The 22363-nt window shown below is 34.1% G+C and overlaps 1 protein-coding gene across 1 annotated transcript in view; it reads left to right on the top strand.

Moving 5' to 3' along the window:
- Window positions 1-21880, top strand: part of LOC143227572 (muscle-specific protein 300 kDa-like) — a 117573-nt gene extending 95693 nt beyond the window's left edge. Inside the window, exons 21-30 of the mRNA XM_076459001.1 lie at window positions 594-755; window positions 847-1061; window positions 2185-2293; window positions 3313-3639; window positions 4770-4946; window positions 7549-7689; window positions 11120-11440; window positions 11775-12080; window positions 19959-20270; window positions 21559-21880. Coding sequence (XP_076315116.1) covers window positions 594-755; window positions 847-1061; window positions 2185-2293; window positions 3313-3639; window positions 4770-4946; window positions 7549-7689; window positions 11120-11440; window positions 11775-12080; window positions 19959-20270; window positions 21559-21603 — 2115 coding nt within the window. The 3' untranslated portion in view covers window positions 21604-21880. The remainder of the gene's footprint in view (window positions 1-593; window positions 756-846; window positions 1062-2184; window positions 2294-3312; window positions 3640-4769; window positions 4947-7548; window positions 7690-11119; window positions 11441-11774; window positions 12081-19958; window positions 20271-21558) is intronic.
- Window positions 21881-22363: the final 483 nt, after the last annotated feature.

The following is a 22363-nucleotide window of genomic DNA, read 5'->3' as shown; positions in this document are numbered from 1 at the left end:
ATTTATCAGATGTTCACTTTTTAAGCATCTAGTTTCATGTTTAGTTCTTCATTCTGAGGTTATTTGAAATAAAAGGTTCTTAGATCAACCATCTTGTTGCAAACTCTAAAATATGCATTTTGTGGTTAAACTTTTTCATAACAAATTTCTTTATTGTTTGTTGCAACAATTAAATACGTAGAGAAGCTTGGAATCACAGTCACAAATGTTAAGTTGAGAAGCTTGGAATCACAGTCACAAATGTTAAGTTGAGAAGCTTAGAATCACAGTCACAAATGTTAAGTTGAGAAGCTTAGAATCACAGTCACAAATGTTAAGTTGAGAAGCTTAGAATCACAGTCACAAATGTTAAGTTGAGAAGCTTAGAATCACAGTCACAAATGTTAAGTTGAGAAGCTTAGAATCACAGTCACAAATGTTAAGTTGAGAAGCTTAGAATCACAGTCACAAATGTTAAGTTGAGAAGCTTGGAATCACAGTCACAAATGTTAAATTGAGTTTTGTAAACATTTCTTAATTGTTGTTGATTTAGATGTACAGTAACAAATGGCTCCAAACTAGGAGGTAACTGTGAAAGTTTTTTTCATTCACAGAATGTTTGGCAACAAGTTCCTACTCATTTGGTGCAACTAGAATTCCAGCTATTAGAACAAGACTTAAAGATTCAACTTCAAGAAGTTGAGAGAGAATTGAAAATAGAGCAGGAAATGTTTGACAGTGGAGAAAAAACAGAAAAGGTGCTGCAGCGTCACTGGGTAAGTTTTCCTGTTTGAATCTGTGATTGTAAGTTGATTGTACCAAATTGTTCATTTTGTTTTCTATCTCTGAAACTATGTTTTTCAACAGGAATTTTTCCAGTCAGGACCTACTAGCCATCGAATTCAAGGTTTACTTTCCAAGATGGAAATACTGAGTGGTCAGGGAGAACCTAAAGAAAGTAACAAACTGCAAGTTCAGTGTGAGCACCATAGGAAAGAGTGGGAAGTACTTGAACAGAAGATTCAAGCTATGAATGATCAACTTCAGAGAAATGAAGAGGAGTGGAAAGATTACTGCTTGAGGTAACAGTTCTTACATTAGCTTTATGGTAGTGAGAAATTAAAGCTGAAACATTTATATTTCTGTCTCACTTTTATGTACAATCATTCATCATTTGTGGTTAGACTTAGTTACATTTCTAGAACGTACATTTATTAAAAGAACAAACAGACAGCCCAGTACTCTGTCATCTTGATTATATGAATTGTTTATCAACAAATAGAAAATCAAGCCATTAGCATAGTTCTGCACCTTCCCACATAGTGGTTTAGATATTTCAGTGATGTATTTTGTGGATTTGAAGGTAATACCCATCAATTGTCATTTCTACAACACATGAAAACAGTTACTCACAGTCACTCATGAAAAAGAGAATGAAACTGGGTATTCAAATTACGAGAACAGAAAGAAACTCCAAAATCTTCACCAATGTACTAATGATAACAACTATATAAAATGGGACTCAGTCCACTCAACTAAAATTTTTTAAAGGCACATTTTACGACAAAATTTAACACATGTAGTATCAGGAATCTATAGCATGAACTAGAATCAACATAAGATACATTTATTAAACAATGTCACTTGCCTACATTGTCACTAGAACCTCAGTGAACTATAAAAACAAACTCAGTAAGGGAAAATGACATAATGTGGGAAGAAATCAATATGCACAAACTTAGACACACTGATAACTGTCCTACCATACACTGTATATGTAACCAAAGACATCATAAATGTCATTTGGAACAAGTGTATAATAAAAACAAACAGTAATGCTACATAAACATTAGGAACAAAGAACAACCTCATCACACATTTGTGAACACAGTATATAGAATCAACATCCAACCTTAGAATATTATGAGAACAATATTAACATGTAAAAAATAAAAGAAACATTATTTATTTGTGAAACTTAAACTACATTAAAACACAGGTATCACCCTACGTGTTTTCTAAATTTTAACTATATGTTTGTGCCATATTTTGTGCACTAGACTAGTTTATCTAACAATAGCCATGCAGGTAGTCAAAATACTATTATAAAGTTAAAAAATAAAATAAATAATCCACTCAGAAGCTGTATCTGTTTACCATCTAGTATTTTCTGTTGAAGAGACTTGTATAGCTTGTTTCTTCTAGATTTAATTCTATGATTAAATGGATGGATGAGATGGAAAAGAACATTGCTGCTACGACCCAGGAAATGGCATCTTCTCAAGAATTTGAAACTGTGAAGACAAAATTTCAGGTGAAGTTTTTCCTAATGGTCTTATTAAAACAGTTTAGAAACTGATATGTAATAATCTTGTCTTATTAATGTGTTAGAAGTTTTTCCTAATGGTCTTATTAAAACAGTTTAGAAACTGATATGTAATAATCTTGTCTTATTAATGTGTTAGAAGTTTTTCCTAATGGTCTTATTAAAACAGTTTAGAAACTGATATGTAATAATCTTGTCTTATTAATGTGTTACACGTTTTTCCTAATGGTCTTATTAAAACAGTTTAGAAACTGATATGTAATAATCTTGTCTTATTAATGTGTTAGAAGTTTTTCCTAATGGTCTTATTAAAACAGTTTAGAAACTGATATGTAATAATCTTGTCTTATTAATGTGTTACACGTTTTCCTAATGGTCTTATTAAAACAGTTTAGAAACTGATGTGTAATAATCTTGTCTTATTAATGTGTTACACGTTTTTCCTAATGGTCTTATTAAAACAGTTTAGAAACTGATATGTAATAATCTTGTCTTATTAATGTGTTACACGTTTTTCCTAATGGTCTTATTAAAACAGTTTAGAAACTGATATGTAATAATCTTGTCTTATTAATGTGTTTTTCTTCTTCCACCATGATGTAAGAAAATGTCTTTGTTGGTTTTTTTTATACCTTTGTTAATGTTGCTATTAGTACATGCTTTTAGAAATACTCTTTTCTGTTGTTATTGCTATGTTGTCTTTCTAAAGACTGTTCTTTAACTAGTGTTTAATGTATTTATAAATATATCTATTTCTTATTGTAGATGTTCAGTATATTTCGAACTCTAAATGTGATGAATAGTTGTTCTTTGAAAGTTCAGAAATGTATATATGGTAAAGTGATTTCATTTAAAGGAAGATTCTCTATAGTACTTTTTAATTTTATATTCCTTCCAATTCATTGTTTCATCAGAATGTATATTATGTTTTATATTATATAGTTTGTTTTTATGATTTCCAACATGAATTTTAAGGCCTCATTTTGTACACTTACTTTTATATTTAGGAAATGTGCAAAGATGTTGACACACGTCAAGAAGATGTTAAATGGTTGGTTCAGAAATTAAAGACTCTAGTTTCAAAGCTTCCAGACATAGAGGCAGTCCAGGAGGAAAACAGACTAGATGCTTTGGTGGACAGGTACAAGAACCTTGTTCCAATTATTGAAACTACTGTTATTTATACTGAGACAATATCCAAATGTTACATCTTCAGGGAAGAAGTTCAAGAAGTCACCTGTTGGCTGAAAGGAGTTCAAAAAGAAACAGAAGCCAAGGATGATGGTGCATTTGAAAATGTGGAAAAACTGGAGGAAATGTTGGCTCATCAGAAGGTTAGTTTAATTTTTATGACTAGAAAATGTGTAGAAAAATATTGAATGAGCAGAAGACACAGTGAATTCTCATGTGAAGTGTAAATCATGTTTTATAATTTTTTGAAAATAAAGTTTCACGTAAGGGTAAGGAACAGTTCATGTCAATACCTTGGCAATGTCCCTAAATTATTCATAAAAACACAACTAATTGAATGAAACATACATGCAATGATACTTCACTAGGAAGTATTGAGAATATGTGACACACAGAAATTGAATAACAGTGTATGTCTCCTCATTATAAATTACTTGTGGACACAAATTTTAATAAATATTTTATATAGTGACACACAGTTATGCTGCGTATCATATAATACTCTGACATACACTATTTTATGTTGTAATAAAGTTGTATTGTGATACTCAATAACATATTTTGAAGTCTGTTAAATACATTATTGTGATGTACAATGTTATGATATGTAAAGTATGTTATTGAAATGTACATAATTATACCGTGATGTATGAAGATTGTTAGATTGTGAGGTATTATATACATCAATGAGAGTAAACTTTTATTTTATCACACCACTGTTACACTATAGAGATGGCAGAACAGGGATAATATAATATCTCTACATATTTAGAGATATTGCATGTCTAGTGTGTCATACACACTTTGCAACTGTTTCCTACATCAGTATATTATGATGTGTACTGTTATATTGTGACATTGTTTCTTTTGTACGCGGATATATGTGATGTTACATTGTGACATTGTTTATTTTGTACCGTGATATATGTGATGTTACATTGTGAATATCTACCAATATTTTTATTGGCTATTTGTGCTTTTTGTATTGAAATATTTTTACTTTTGAAGTGTTATTTGGCTCAACTTAAAATGTGTTTTATTGAGGTTACTGCTGTTAAGACTAGGAACATTATTCTGTGTACAAGTGTATTGTTTAATTTTCAACAGGTTGTTAGATCTGACATAAATGTTTTGTGTATACCAGTGGTATTACACTGTTATAATATATGATTATATTTTCCCCAAGCAGTTGGGGAACATCAAAATTAGTGTTTGGTTTTGAACAGGTTAGAGCTAACATGACTGTTGTGTGTATAACTTTGGTTTTCAATAGGCTTTAGTTGAAGAGTTGGAAAACCAGCAACCTGCTGTTTTAGCTAGTGTGAGCAAAGGAAGAGAATTACGGAATGCTCCATCAGCTCCCAACTTTGTAGAAAGGGAAGTGTTTAATCTTGAAACAAACTGGAAAGAAGTTTATGAGAAAGCAGTGGAAAAACTAAATGCCCTGAAGGTTAGTTTCATTCCATGTTTGTAAACAGTTAATACCTTTCAATTAATTGAGCAGCAAGCCATTTCAATTTGGTGAAAGTAATTTACACATTTTTTGTATTATATTCAATGTTTTGATAACTATGACATCAATACATGTACACTGGTGCTAAAGGAGATTAAAAAGATCTAGATTTAATCAAATACTCTGGTGCTAAGAGATTCCCAGGAACATCAAAATCAGATAATGTATTCTGGTTCTAATAGATTCTCAGAAACATCAAAATTTAATGAAGTATTCAGGTGCTAAAAATGTTTCAGAAACATTAGTTTAATAGAATGCTCTGTTGCTAAGAGATTTTCAGCATCATCAAAATTTTATGTACTCTGGTGCTAAGAGATTCCTAGAAACATCAAAATCAGGTAATGTACTCTGGTGCTAAGAGATTCCCAGGAACATCAAAATCAGGTAATGTACTCTGGTGCTAAGAGATTCCCAGGAACATCAAAATCAGATAATGTACTCTAGTGCTAAGAGATTCCCAGGAACATCAAAATCAGATAATGTACTCTAGTGCTAAGAGATTTCCAAAAACATCAAAATCAGATAATGTACTGTAGTGCCAAGATATTCCCAGGAACACCAAAATCAGATAATGTACTGTAGTGCCAAGAGATTCCCAGGAACATCAAAATCAGATAATGTACTCTGGTTCTAAGAGATTCTCAGAAACATGAAAATCAGATAATGTACTCTGGTTCTAAGAGATTCTCAGAAACATCAAAATCAGATAATGTACTCTGGTTCTAAGAGATTCTCCGATACATCAAAATTTAATGAAGTACTCAGGTGCTAAAAGTGTTTGGGAAACATTAGTTTAATAGAATGCTCTGTTGCTAAGAGATTTTCAGCATCATCAAGAGTTTATGTACTTTGGTGCTAAGAGATTCCCAGAAACATGAAAATCAGATAATGTACTATAGTGCCAAGAGATTTCCAGAAACATCAAAATCAGATAATGTACTCTAGTGCCAAGAGATTCATAGAAACATCAAAATCAGGTAATGTACTCTGGTTCTAAGAGATTCCCAGAAACATCAAAGTCAGATAATGTACTATAGTGCCAAGAGATTCCCAGAAACATCAAAATCAGATAATGTACTCCAGTGCTAAGAGATTTCCAAAAACATCAAAATCAGATAATGTACTCTAGTGCTAAGAGATTCCCAGGAACATCAAAATCAGATAATGTACTCTGGGGCTAAGAGATTCCCAGGAATATCATAATCAGATAATGTACTCTGGGGCTAAGAGATTCCCAGGAATATCATAATCAGATAATGTACTCTGGGGCTAAGAGATTCCCAGGAATATCATAATCAGATAATGTACTCTGGGGCTAAGAGATTCCCAGGAACATCAAAATCAGATAATGTACTCTGAGGCTAAGAGATTCCCAGGAACATCAAAGTCAGATAATGTACTATAGTGCCAAGAGATTCCCAGAAACATCAAAATCAGATAATGTACTCCAGTGCTAAGAGATTTCCAAAAACATCAAAATCAGATAATGTACTCTAGTGCTAAGAGATTCCCAGGAACATCAAAATCAGATAATGTACTCTGGGGCTAAGAGATTCCCAGGAATATCATAATCAGATAATGTACTCTGGGGCTAAGAGATTCCCAGGAATATCATAATCAGATAATGTACTCTGGGGCTAAGAGATTCCCAGGAATATCATAATCAGATAATGTACTCTGGGGCTAAGAGATTCCCAGGAATATCATAATCAGATAATGTACTCTAGTGCTAAGAGATTCCCAGGAACATCATAATCAGATAATGTACTCTGGGGCTAAGAGATTCCCAGGAATATCATAATCAGATAATGTACTCTAGTGCTAAGAGATTCTCAGGAACATAAAAATCAGATAATGTACTCTGGGGTGAGAGAGTTTTCAGAAATATGAGAACATAATGAACTCTGGTGTTAATGGACTTTGATAAGTATCAAGAGTTACTAAATTGGACAAAATTAAAAGGTCTCTAAGGAAACAAATTGAAATATTGAAAATCTTATGCAATTTTTACAGTAGCAGTAGTATTAGGAGATGCAGGTTTCATCATTAAAACAAGCATGTTAAGTTGGACACAATATGGTTAACTTGTATTTCAACACTTGCTTATGCAGGAATAAAATCAGTATTAAAAAATAGAAGAATGAAATTGTTCTGAAAGAAGTAATGAGACAGAATATCAAAGTGGTTATTTAATTAGAAAATTAAAGATGTGACACTTGAGAAGATGAGTAAAATAAACACTGTTTCATCACAAGATGAGAATAGTTTCTATTGGATGTTTTCTTCAGCAAATCAGTGACAACTAGCTATCTTTCCAAATGTTTCAAAATATTGCCACTTATTTATTTCTTTTAATATTGTAAACACGAAACGTATTTAGGATGAATTAGAATGAGATTATTATCAAATAATAAGTGTAATTATTAAGGTTAACAAATAAAAGATGAAAAGTGATAGATGAAACTCAGATTGATAATTTAAAAAATGTTTAAGAAATAAGTTATATCCTAATGAAAAGTACTTATATCTTTTTTTATAGAAAGCACAAAAAATGTGGACAGATTATAATGAACAGAAGTCAGAAATTTTCAGACTACTAAATCAAGCACAGGAAGATTTGAGAAGGATGACGATTCCAGCATATCCACGAACCCTTGAAGAGGATCTGAAAGTGAAACAGGTGCTTAAAGTCAGTTTAATACCAGCTTATAAAGAATAGTGTAAAGTCTGTTTAATACCAGCTTCAGTAATACAGGGTGTTTGGAAAGTAACTGTGCACTTATATATTTATTAACAGACATGTTTCAATACAGAATACAGGAGGTAAATATGAATGACAATTATAAACAATGTTGAAAGTGTCCCACGTTGGCATCAGTACAGGCCTGGATCCTTCTTATTTTGTTTCTAAACATCGCTATCAGTTGCTGGCTTGAAATAAACTGAATGAATGCTGTTATCACTGCTTTCAAGTCGTCCAGCGTGCACAGATGATCTCGATACACTGCAGATTTTACTGCTCCCCATAGATAAAAGTCTGGTGGGTTAAGATCTGGTGAGCGTGGGGGCCACACGTCTTTGGAAATAATGCGGTCTCCAAAACATTCCTTTAATAACCGCATAGATATGTGAGATGTGTGGGCAGTAGCATCATCCTGTTGAAACCATGAGTAATTGATTTCATCACTTGTCATCTGACCAAGGAAGGTGTGAAGAATCTCCGAACAATAGCGCTCGCTGTTTATTGTGCTCATAAAGAAAATAGGGCCAACAATTTGACGTCTGGAAATCACAACCCACACACCAACTTTGAAATCATGTAGGGGTGTTTCGAGCAAACTGTGAGGATTATTGGATGACCACAATCTTGAATTTTGTGAATTAACGTGACCTGAGAGATGGAACCATGCTTCGTCAGTGAAAAATGTCACATCCAACAGATCAGCTGTATTCTCTCAATAAATTGGTTAAATCATCTGCAATAGTGTATTCGTTTTTCATTATCAGTTGCTTCCAGTTCTTGTACCACCATTATTTTGCATGGGAAGAGCTTTAATTTCTTTCTGATGGCTTTATGAGCAGTTCCAAGACCAATATCATGCTGCTGAGCTAACTCTTGTAATGATTTTGATGGACTCTGCATCACACTGTCAGAAATATCCAACAGTTTCTCCTCAGATAACTTTGCTGACCTTCCACAGCGTTTGGCATCATTCACTGATCCTGTTTCCCGAAACTTATCAACAAGGTTATGAACTGCATTGTGATGTGGAACAGGTGTATCTGGGAATTTTTCAGCAAATTGCTGTTGTACCACATCTGTGTATCTACCACCTTCTTCAGTTGTTAAAACCATATTGGGATCAAAATCTGAAATATAATAAAATATGATTACAAAACTGCACAGTGACTTTTTGAACACCCTGTATTTTAATACTGATCTCAGTACTAAGGATGTAGTAGAAAAACAGGTACTTATGTTAAACACACTAATGTAGAAAAATAAGTAAGGAATCTACTACTGTGTTAATTCAGAAATATAAACAGGTACTTATGTTAAACACACTAACGTAGTAAAATAAGTAAGGAATCTACTACTGTGTTAATTCAGAAATATAAACAGGTACTTATGTTAAACACACTAACGTAGTAAAATAAGTAAGGAATCTACTACTGTGTTAATTCAGAAATATAAACAGGTATATATGTTAAACACACTAACGTAGTAAAATAAGTAAGGAATCTACTACTGTGTTAATTTAGAAATATAAACAGGTACTTATGTTAAACACACTAATGTAGTAAAATAAGTAAGGAATCTACTACTGTGTTAATTCAGAAATATAAACAGGTACTTATGTTAAACACACTAATGTAGTAAAATAAGTAAGGAATCTACTACTGTGTTAATTCAGAAATATAAACAGCTACTTATGTTAAACACACTAATGTAGTAAAATAAGTAAGGAATCTACTACTGTGTTAATTCAGAAATATAAACAGGTACTTATGTTAAACACACTAATGTAGTAAAATAAGTAAGGAATCTACTACTGTGTTAATTCAGAAATATAAACAGGTACTTGCGTATCAAATATAACAACTTATGAAGATGAGGGGATACGTAAGTACCAAAGATACTAATAAAGAAGGAGAATATGAATATAATTATTAATTATAACAGTTTGTGAAAGTAAGGGGATACTTAAGTTATGAAGATACTAATAGAGAAAGACAGGTATTTATTAAACTGTTAAAGCTAACAGTTTGTAAAGGTGAGAGTGATGTATTAATACCTAGTATACTAGTGTATAAAAACAGAAGAGGTATGATAATACTAAATATAATAACATTGAAAGATAAGTGTTTACTTATTTAATAAATTTAAAAAATTATAAAAATAAAGAAGAGACATATTTAGAAAAGTAAGTTGGGTTTTGATAACTAAAAATAACAGTAATTGAGAGGGATTCTTAAATACTGAAGATACTAATACAAATGTATTAAGGTAAGGAGGGAGATATTTAAATACTGAATTTAGAAATATAAGTATGTACTTGAATAAAACATATAATTTATTTAGAATAGAGTTTGATTAGTAATACAAATATAAGTATGTACTTGAATAAAACATATAATTTACTTAGAATAGAGTTTGATTAGTAATACAAATATAAGTATGTACTTGAATAAAACATATAATTTACTTAGAATAGAGTTTGATTAGTAATACAGATATAAGTATGTACTTGAATAAAACATATAATTTACTTAGAATAGAGTTTGATTAGTAATACAGATATAAGTATGTACTTGAATAAAACATATAATTTATTTAGAATAGAGTTTGATTAGTAATACAAATATAAGTATGTACTTGAATAAAACATATAATTTATTTAGAATAGAGTTTGATTAGTAATACAAATATAAGTATGTACTTGAATAAAACATATAATTTACTTAGAATAGAGTTTGATTAGTAATACAAATATAAGTATGTACTTGAATAAAACATATAATTTACTTAGAATAGAGTTTGATTAGTAATACAAATATAAGTATGTACTTGAATAAAACATATAATTTACTTAGAATAGAGTTTGATTAGTAATACAAATATAAGTATGTACTTGAATAAAACATATAATTTACTTAGAATAGAGTTTGATTAGTAATACAAATATAAGTATGTACTTGAATAAAACATATAATTTATTTAGAATAGAGTTTGATTAGTAATACAAATATAAGTATGTACTTGAATAAAACATATAATTTACTTAGAATAGAGTTTGATTAGTAATACAAATATAAGTATGTACTTGAATAAAACATGTAATTTACTTAGAATAGAGTTTGTATTACTAATCAAACTTAGAATAGAGTTTGATTAGTAATACAAATATAAGTATGTACTTGAATAAAACGTGTAATTTACTTAGAATAGAGTTTGATTAGTAATACAAATATAAATATGTACTTGAATAAAACATATAATTTATTCAGATTAGAGTTTGATTAGTAATATAAATATAAGTATGTACTTGAATAAAACATATAATTTATTTAGAATAGAGTTTGATTAGTAATACATTTTTTTCTGGTAGAAAATGAGCATTGAGCTACGAGAAGCTACAGAGGCCATGTTAGAAAGGTTACGGTCCTTGGGTGAAGACCTTGTCCAACATGTCACAAGGGAAAAACAACCTCTGTTTGAGAAAGAAGTTGTGGAGATTGAGAAACAGATTCGTGTTATCTTGCAGACCATGACAGAGAAAGTTGTTTACCTTGAAGAGACAACACAAAAGTGGATCACCTTCACAGCTAAACTTGAAGAAATCTCCAGTTGGATCGAACTAGCTCAAAACATCTTAGATCAGATTTCATTTGAGGGTCTTCCATTGGCAGACAGGACAAAGCATGCAGAAGTAAGAGAAGATAAGAAAAGAAGTTAATAAATGTTATTAATAATATTTCTTGAAGTTTAATCAACCCTCTAACATGCTTGTTAGAACATTAGAAATTACAGATTTATTTAATAACTGTACGACAAAGTGAGAAATATCTCACCTTTCAAATTTTACAAATCGAATGTTTTCTTCCTAGAGGTATGAAAACCTTGAAATACAAATTTCTGTTGTGTTTTGATCTTTGAGTAGTCAGAACAGTTTGAGTAGTCAGAACAGTTTCCTAAAGTGCAGCATCTTTTGGTCATTAAGCTAGTATCATAAAGCTAAAAACATTTAATTTTTGTTTTTTTAGCAAATTTTATCTGAGATCACTCAACAGACAGAAGTTCTGACAAACTTAGAGAGAGAAAGCCAAGAACTTGCAAAAGAACAACCTGACAGTGAAAACGTCAAGGAGTTAAATGGTCAGCTAGCAGACTTAAGACAAAAGTTACAGAAGCTGGAAGGAAAAGCCAAGGCTACCCTAGAAAATCTTTCAAAAAATTTGGAAGCTGCAGAAGAATATAAAAGATTTATCAGCAAAGAAAATGAAGAAATTAAACTGGCTGAAACTAAAATTAGTGAGGGCTTTGTTAGACCAGTTTCTCTTGAGGATACTGTATGAAGAAGCTGAATACAGAGGTATTAAAATATTCTTTATTGATTGTAGGTTTTCTCAAGGTAGCATGAATAAAGAAAACCTTGCTAAGTTCACTTAAGCTGGATAAAAAATATATAACCAGTTTGAAGTTATTGATGATTGCATATCAAATCAAAGTATGTGTTTCCTTCTCTTTTATAATATCTTTTAACCAAAATGTAGCATAATTTATATTTTATTTAATAGGATATCTTGGTTAATGTTGTGACTTAAAGTTACCGTCTGATTTGTGTTTGAGAAATGCTACTCTTTACTTGACATAATTGAGGTCTATTAAATCACACTACTGCAGACTTTTAGACATGCACTATGTTTTGAGTAAAATCTTCAATCTTAGACATAGAAATATGTACTTTCTTCCATTTGGGGGAACAAACCTTCCATGCACAGTAGCTCCCTTTAGTAAATTGTGTATGTCAGGGGCTCATTTTTTTCTTTATAATGCTGGACTTCAGGTGTGTTTTTATTCATTACTAATTGGAGGTTTTGTATTTAATCTTTTAAACTTTTAGTCTGGCCAGGCAGTTAGTGCATTTCATTTGCAATATTAGGGTCATGAGTTAGAATTCTCATCCCACTAAAAGAGATTTCAGCTGTGGAGGCATTATAATGTGATGGTTAATTCCATTATTCATTAGTGAAAGAGTAGCCCAAGAGTTGGCAGTGTATAGTGGTAACTAACTGCCTTCCTACTACTACTCCACTGCAAAATTAGGGATGGCTAGTACATAGAGTACTCATGTAGCTTTGTGAACATTTTGAAACAGTATGGTGTCTTTTCTCTCTTTATTGTTTTGGTTTCAAGAAATAATTTTAAACAGTTATGTTAGAGGTTCTGAATCAATTTACTACTTTTTCCATTAATTTTCTTCTTTTAATCAAATTATGTAATTTGGAACACCTGTTCCAGATTTGGTAATTTAGTTTCTCTGATAGGAATGTTCCTATTACTATTCAAAAGTTAAAGTTTGTCATTCCAAGATGGTACTTACCTTCTTATACAAGATTAGCTATTCTTGTTCAGTGCTGCCTTCTATATGCATGCAACAAGCCTTCTGTTCCTCCCTATTGGAAATGAAAGATTCCAAGGTGTCTCTCAAATCATTGGTCGCTCCCTTAACAACAGGAGCATGCCGTGCTCACGTGACACATGAATCTTTATATACTCACAACAGGAGCATGTCGTGCTCACGGGACACACGTGAATCTTTATATACTCACAACAGGAGCATGTCGTGCTCACGTGACACACGTGAATCTTTATATACTCACAACAGGAGCATGTTGTGCTCACGTGACACACGTGAATCTTTATATACTCACAACAGGAGCATGTCGGTGCTCACGCATTGACACACGTGAATCTTTATATACTCACAACAGGAGCATGTTGTGCTCACGTGACACACGTGAATCTTTATATACTCACAACAGGAGCATGCCGTGCTCACGTGACACATGTTAAACTTTATATACTCACAACAGGAGCATGTCGTGCTCACGTGACACATGTTAAACTTTATATACTCACAACAGGAGCATGTCGTGCTCACGTGACACACGTGAATCTTTATATACTCACGACAGGAGCACCTTGTGCTCACGTGACACATGTTACACTTTATATACTCACGACAGGAGCACCTTGTGCTCACGTGACACATGTTAAACTTTATATACTTTTCTTCTGAGCTATTACTTCTTGTTTGGCAGTGCTTGGGTTTAGATGTCTTGGGTTTAGATGTCTTTTCTTTGTTTAATATGAAATAAATTGTTTTTTTCAGTTAATGTGTTTTTATTCAATCTTTTTTGTCTGTTAATATCAGTTAATTCTTATCATATTATTATATGCTCTCAAATCTAGTGAACTTCTCTATGCAGTGAATTTCAAATTTAATGTTACCACTTCAGAGGGTACATTAGTCACCAGTAATTTTTCTTGGTCCTCAGGTGTGGGTGATCTGATAGCAGTTTTATCTGCTTTTATGTGCATAGAGGTCAAACGTCACATAGGACGTTGGTCAACCTTTGTCCTCAGACATTGTTCAGACTCCTCCAAAATAGGTTTATGAGGATTTTTATTGTTTTTTCCTTCAGATTTTGTCTGTGCTTCCCATTCTGATGTTCTTGTTCAATGTTGATCACTGCAATTAAATGAGAGGATTAGCATGCAATGCTCCATTTAAACTTCAGATCAGTTTCCACTTTCCCACTGTCATGCTAACTATCCATTTTATACCAGCAGTTGTTAGATTACTTATTGTCTATTTGTGGAATGGTTCCCAAATTATCTGTCAGTGCTACCCATACTCACTATTCTCATTTGTATCTTACCCGTACCAATCTGTTATGGTATCTTTCTTCCATGTACATCCTATCTTAGGCTCTCCACAGAGATCCTGTGTGATTTTCTGGAGATATCCTTCCCATTCTCTCCTCCACTTTAGCCCACATACTGTCTTCAGCTCTAGCATTGCATACGTGGTTTCTTTGTTGTTGGAGCCCTATAAGACATGATACCACATTGGCTTTGGTCCATTTACCCTTGAAATATCTTAGGGATTTACATATGGCCTCATTTCTGAAGAGCTATATTTTGATGTGGTCCTTGAAACTACAGAGTATAGGATGACATTAGTCCAACAACAATCCACACTTACATATATCATAGCTCATTTGTATCAGTCAGAACCTCATTTACTTACAATTATCATTTATTGTCCTTCTACTTCCCCTTCCTTTTACATCCTTTCTATTTGGGGTACTTGTTGTCACTTGCCTCACAATCTTGTCAGTACAATTACTGGTGACTATCCTTGGGATTGGGTCTGGTGGGAGTTTGGTTGTTTCGGTTTCTTTATCACTGGTGTTCCTTCTTTGCTGTTCTTGGTGCTTCAGGTTCTGTCAGAGGGATTTATTGTCCATGTCTTTCCCACTCTTGTCTCTCCTTATCCTGTTTTTTTTCCCACCTCCTTGAGATCCCATGACCAGCTATGCAGCTTGGGAAGTGCTGTTGTAGTGGGCCATTGAACTCATTCTTTATCCTTCCTGGGCTTTTTATTCTCACAGGAAAACTAATAGCTGGTAGTCAAGTTATCTTGTTTCAGGCACTTCTTTCTCTGAGAAAGACATTCTTACTGGGAGTCTTGTGGCTGATCAAAATGGATGTCTCCAGCGCTTTGAGAAAGACATTCTTACTGGGAGTCTTGTAGCTGATTAAAAGGGATGTCTCTGGCACTTTGAGAAAGACATTCTTACTGGGAGTCTTGTGGCTGATCAAAAGGGATGTCTCCAGCACTAACCAACATATAAGGGTATCACACTTCCCACCCTTCCTCTCCCCATTCTCTGGTGCTGTTATCTTGTGCCAAACTTTGAAGTGATAATTTGGTAGAAAAGTGTAGAGAGAGTGACATGCATCATGTGAACATGTCATGATCTTGTTGGTGGTAGAGGAGTGTAGAGAGAGTGACATGCATCATGTGAACATGTCATGATCTTGTTGGTGGTAGAGGAGTGTAGAGAGAGTGACATGCATCATGTGAACATGTCATGATCTTGGTGGTAGAGGAGTGTAGAGAGAGTGGCATGCATCATGTGAGCATAGCATGATCTTGTTGGTGGTAGAGGACTGTAGAGAGAGTGACATGCATCATGTGAACATGTCATGATCTTGTTGGTGGTAGAGGAGTGTAGAGAGAGTGACATGCATCATGTGAACATGTCATGATCTTGTTGGTGGTAGAGGAGTGTGGAGAGAGTGACATGCATCATGTGAACATGTCGTGATCTTGTTGGTGGTAGAGGAGTGTGGAGAGAGTGACATGCATCATGTGAACATGTCGTGATCTTGTTGGTGGTAGAGGAGTGTAGAGAGAGTGGCATGCATCATGTGAACATGTCATGATCTTGTTGGTGGTAGAGGACTGTAGAGAGTGACATGCATCATGTGAACATGTCATGATCTTGTTGGTGGTAGAGGAGTGTGGAGAGAGTGACATGCATCATGTGAACATGTCATGATCTTGTTGGTGGTAGAGGACTGTAGAGAGAGTGACATGCATCATGTGAACATGTCATGATCTTGTTGGTGGTAGAGGAGTGTGGAGAGAGTGACATGCATCATGTGAACATGTCATGATCTTGTTGGTGGTAGAGGACTGTAGAGAGTGACATGCATCATGTGAACATGTCATGATCTTGTTGGTGGTAGAGGAGTGTAGAGAGAGTGACATGCATCATGTGAACATGTTATGATCTTGTTGGTGGTAGAGGAGTTTAGAGAGAGTGACATGCATCATGTGAACATGTCATGATCTTGTTGGTGGTAGAGGAGTGTAGAGAGAGTGACATGCATCATGTGAACATGTCATGATCTTGTTGGTGGTAGAGGAGTGTAGAGAGAGTGGCATGCATCATGTGAGCATAGCATGATCTTGTTGGTGGTAGAGGACTGTAGAGAGAGTGACATGCATCATGTGAACATGTCATGATCTTGTTGGTGGTAGAGGACTGTAGAGAGAGTGACATGCATCATGTGAACATGTCATGATCTTGTTGGTGGTAGAGGAGTGTGGAGAGAGTGACATGCATCATGTGAACATGTCGTGATCTTGTTGGTGGTAGAGGAGTGTGGAGAGAGTGACATGCATCATGTGAACATGTCGTGATCTTGTTGGTGGTAGAGGAGTGTAGAGAGAGTGGCATGCATCATGTGAACATGTCATGATCTTGTTGGTGGTAGAGGACTGTAGAGAGAGTGACATGCATCATGTGAACATGTCATGATCTTGTTGGTGGTAGAGGAGTGTGGAGAGAGTGACATGCATCATGTGAACATGTCATGATCTTGTTGGTGGTAGAGGACTGTAGAGAGAGTGACATGCATCATGTGAACATGTCATGATCTTGTTGGTGGTAGAGGAGTGTGGAGAGAGTGACATGCATCATGTGAACATGTCATGATCTTGTTGGTGGTAGAGGACTGTAGAGAGAGTGACATGCATCATGTGAACATGTCATGATCTTGTTGGTGGTAGAGGAGTGTAGAGAGTGACATGCATCATGTGAACATGTTATGATCTTGTTGGTGGTAGAGAGAGTGTGGAGAGAGTGACATGCATCATGTGAACATGTCATGATCTTGTTGGTGGTAGAGGAGTTTAGAGAGAGTGACATGCATCATGTGAACATGTCATGATCTTGTTGGTGGTAGAGGAGTGTGGAGAGAGTGACATGCATCATGTGAACATGTCATGATCTTGTTGGTGGTAGAGGAGTGTGGAGAGAGTGACATGCATCATGTGAACATGTCATGATCTTGTTGGTGGTAGAGGAGTGTAGAGAGAGTGACATGCATCATGTGAACATGTCATGATCTTGTTGGTGGTAGAGGACTGTAGAGAGTGACATGCATCATGTGAACATGTCATGATCTTGTTGGTGGTAGAGGAGTGTGAGAGAGTGACATGCATCATGTGAACATGTCATGATCTTGTTGGTGGTAGAGGAGGTGGAGAGAGTGACATGCATCATGTGAACATGTCATGATCTTGTTGGTGGTAGAGGAGTGTAGAGAGAGTGACATGCATCATGTGAACATGTCATGATCTTGTTGGTGGTAGAGGAGTGTAGAGAGAGTGACATGCATCATGTGAACATGTTATGATCTTGTTGGTGGTAGAGGAGTGTGGAGAGAGTGACATGCATCATGTGAACATGTCATGATCTTGTTGGTTAAGGAGTAATGCATGATGATTTGCATGAGAGACCTGTTTTAATATTTCACTTCTAATAGGGAGGAGTAGAAGACTTGTGACATGTATATAGAAAAAGTTTGCATATAGGGGGCAGCACTGAAAATAGCTAATCTTGTGGGAGAGATAAGAACCTATCAGAAGTATGTTTTCATTATAACTTATGTTAGCAACCCTTTATTAACATGCCAGATAAACAAACAGAAAAACGAGTAAATTCACATTTTTGACACCTTCTGATGCTCCAGAAGATGTATTATAGTTACAGTGATAAATGGAGACATTATGATAGTCAGTGACTTTACTTCTGTTGTGCATCAGGTGGTTGGTTCTATTTTAATCTTGGATCCAGGATTTCTAACCCCCTTCTTCTGTTAATCAGCTGAAGGGCCTCATCTTTTGACAGTTTTTCAGCTGTTTCTGCCATCTCTTACCCTCCAGATGTGGAACAGGTAACCTGAACTTCTGCTGTAATTACACAGATATTTGATGTTATCTCTTCAGTGGCTTTTGATGAATCTAGGCTTCCTTTTACTATGCAAGCCTCCTTCTCCTTTTGAATGTTGTCTTTTTTCACCTTCCCTGATATTTGTATTCATTGTTTTATCATTTCATCCAACTTCATACCAAATATCAACTGCTTTGTAGTTCTGAACTTTGAAAATCATGTTCTGGTGTGTGTGTGGTAAGAACTCTTATTTCTTTCATGTTTAATCTGCTCATCTTTATCTTGCTGGATTCTTCCATAGCTGTCCATACTTCACTACTTGTTCTTCATTATGAATTTTATTTCTTCTTTTCAAGTGTCCCACTTGCTTTGGTATCTTTGTTTTTGGGATTTGCTTCACTGGGATGTCTTTCGTTGTAGAGTTTACCTCCCTTGATTTTATTTACAGGAATCTCAGTATAGCACATTTCTTTTGTGATGAGGTTTTTAAAGATTTCCTTATAAATTGGAAACTTTATCTGGGATAGCTTATCAGCAATCATATCTGCTCACTTTACTTGCTTAAGGATCCTGAGAGAACCCTGCAAGACACCTATTTCCTGATCACTTTATTTGGTTTAGGATCCTATGAGAACCCTGCAAGACACCTATTTCCTGATCACTTTATTTGGTTTAGGATCCTATGAGAACCCTGCAAGACCACTTGTTTCCTGATCCTCATCCTCTTACTAATTTCTGATGTTGCTTTTGTAGGACTGACCATCATAAATTATGGAAGCTTCTGTCTGGTGTGATTTCAGCTGTCCCACTCTGCGCATTTTTGGAAGACCTTTGGTTTACAATGTTTCTTTCTTATTAGCTTTCCATACCTTTTTCTTTCCACCCCATCAAATCCTTTACATCATTGATACCTAGAAGAAACTATATCTTTTCTTCTAGTTGTGAGTGCCTTGAAACATATCCACAATTCCACTCTGGGGTCTTTGTCATCCTCAAGAAGAAAGAGATAAATGATTATAGCCCTACCATTCTTAAACAGCTTCAAAAGTTGGTGTTCAATCCTAAACTGTGCACGTTTTAGAATCTTTTTGTATGACTAACTGTGGTTTTCTCCATTTTGTCCACAACAGTCTCAACTTTCAGTTCTGGATCCTTTACTTTGGGTTGGCTACATCCCTGCATTTTTTCAGATTTATTTTGAGGGCTTTAACAAAAAGGATGCATTCATTGGGCTTACTTTTCTATTACTGTACAGAAATCTAACTCTTCTTGCTACTTACAATAAGCATCCTAAGTTATAACCTGTCTTAGTCAACTTCTCTATCATTTTCTAAAGTACAAGTAAAGTTAAAATTAATCTAGACTGGTTTGTTGTTTTGTTAGAATTTTATGTTGGTTTCTGATATGTGTGAGGTTCATCAAGAGATTGAAAATATTCCTGTCATGTATATTAAACAACTGAAAATATTCCTGTCGTGTATATTAAACAACTGAAAATATTCCTGTCGTGTATATTAAACAACTGAAAATATTCCTGTCGTGTATATTAAACAACTGTTCTCCATATCAGTTGTATAAAATATGTTTACTAAAGACCTGTTCAGTATTTAACCATAGAATTTCTTTTATTAGCAATTCCAGGAACAATGTCTAGAGAAAATTGCCCAGCTTTCAGATGCAGCAGTCCAAACACAAAAGGACCAAATGGATACAGCAGTCCAAACAGAGCTTGATTTCCTACAAAATCAGTGGCAAACTGTTCTTGATACAGTAAAGACATGGGCTGAAAGACTAGAATCAACATTACATTCATGGGAAAGTTTAAGTATCAAAACAGAAGATCTGATTAGTTGGGTGGTGGAAACTGAAGAACATGTGAGAAAACCACTTGAAACTAACACAGGGATCATAGAAAAACTGGAAGGCCTAAAAGAAGAGCTAAAGGTGAGATATAGAAGATTTTAATGTTTATTGGCTATTTAAAGAGAACATCGGTTTTTAATTAAAGATCACTAATTGGCTAAAGGTTTGTTTGATTATTACTTCTGTTGTACTAGAAAAAATAATTTGTGATTACCAAACCTCTGCTTAATGCTTGTGAAGTACACATGGATGTATGATATGTTAGCACAGAAGAAACATTTGATGTTGGTGCTGTTGGATGTATGATATGTTAGCACAGAACAAACATTTGGTGTTGGTACTGTTGGATGTATGGTATGTTAGCACAGAACAAACATTTGATATTGGTACTGTTGGATGTATGATGTGTTAGCACAGAACAAACATTTGGTGTTGGTACTGTTGGATGTATGATAGGTCAGCACAGAACAAACATTTGATATTGGTACTGTTGGATGTATGATGTGTTAGCACAGAACAAACATTTGGTGTTGATGCTGTTGGATGTATGATACTGTTTAAAACTGTTAGGACAAGAGAATATTTTGCCATTCTTTCCATTTTATGTAATTACTGATTGTAAATTTTTACATTTGGTAATGATTCATTGATTCCTGTTGACAACTAAATGAACCAGAGTGAGAACAGTCATCATTCTTTAGAATTCCATTATGTTTGTACCTGAAGTAAGACAGGTAAATTTGAAAATTGGAAAGGAAAAGACAGAACAACTGAATTCAGTGATACTGATGTTAAGTACCTTTGTTTATACAGCATTTAGGAGAGAAGGAAGACTGTTACAGATCTCATGCAAGAGGTAAATAACCATGTATCAAATGACAAAAAGTGTCATCCATCTTGGTTTTCTTATTTGTTTGTGTATTATTGGTAAAGAAGGGATTCTAGTACCAAAAAGATAATGACCTCAAACACTCATCTAACCTATGCTGAAATTACTTACCTGGAAAAGAAGCTGCTAATGATTTAGTAGGCTCGACACAGCCCCAGTCTCAACAGATTTTAGATTTTATAGATAAAAAACATAACAAAAGCTACTTCCAAACAAACTTTATGGGAGTGTATTGAAAACACTTGGAGTACAATCTCTTTGATTAAACATCGTGCAAAAATGTCTGAAAGACTGTTTGCTGTGTTAAATAAAAAGGGGAGTACTCAAACTGTTTGTTGATATTTTAACTGTGATTCCATTGTTCTTTGAAAATAGCCAGAAATCTAATTTTTGACTTTGTCCTAACACTTTGTACAGAACTGTAGATTAACACAGAGCTGACTTTTGTTTTCAAATATGATTTTTTTTCATTTTTCACAGCACTTGTCTCTAGAAGTGTTCCAAAAAACAGCAAAATTTAAGTGAAATTTTTTAAAGAAGTAGAAGAATTGTCACAGAACATTTCTCAGAAGGCTACAACTGCTTTATGTGGTCATTTATCTGATATAAGACACCAATTAATAACCTGAGTGACAACGTTCATCAGTTACAGGCACAAGTGACTTCTGTTATTACAGAACGGAAAGATCTGTTAAGAAAAATTAAATCCTTTCAAGAGTGGATCGATGAAAATCGACTGATTTTAAATGAGCAACAAGAAGTTTTCTTTAGTCATGTGGATCAGATGTTGAAACAAGCAAGGGTAAGTAAATAGGATTACCTTTATGTAGTTGTTATAAACAAGGGTATGTCCAGCTAATCATATATAATAAAGGATTATAGGATTACCTTATGTAGTTGTTATAAACAAGGGTATGTCCAGCTAATCATATATAATAAAGGATTATAGGATTACCTTTATGTAGTTGTTATAAACAAGGGTATGTCCAGCTAATCATATATAATAAAGGATTATAGGATTACCTTTATGTAGTTGTTATAAACAAGGTATCATTATTGTTCATCAGTTAATAAAGTGAATTATTGTTTATTGATTAGTAATAGTCATAACATTATTGATTTTTATCTATGGGTATCATATAGGTGACTGCAAGTGGTTTTGGACTTTAAGGATAACACGCTAGTTTTCAAAGTTCAATTTTAGCATTGTAAACCTACAGACTAACTGTGTAGCCACTTAGATACCAAGTAGTTTTAATCTGAGAGTTTGTGGTGGTTTAATAGC

The sequence above is a fragment of the Tachypleus tridentatus genome, chromosome 9 (genome assembly GCF_004210375.1).
Source record: "Tachypleus tridentatus isolate NWPU-2018 chromosome 9, ASM421037v1, whole genome shotgun sequence".
Taxonomy (NCBI): domain Eukaryota; kingdom Metazoa; phylum Arthropoda; class Merostomata; order Xiphosura; family Limulidae; genus Tachypleus; species Tachypleus tridentatus.
Note: the sequence above shows the minus strand (reverse complement) of the source record. Positions and strands in the feature narration are given on the sequence as shown.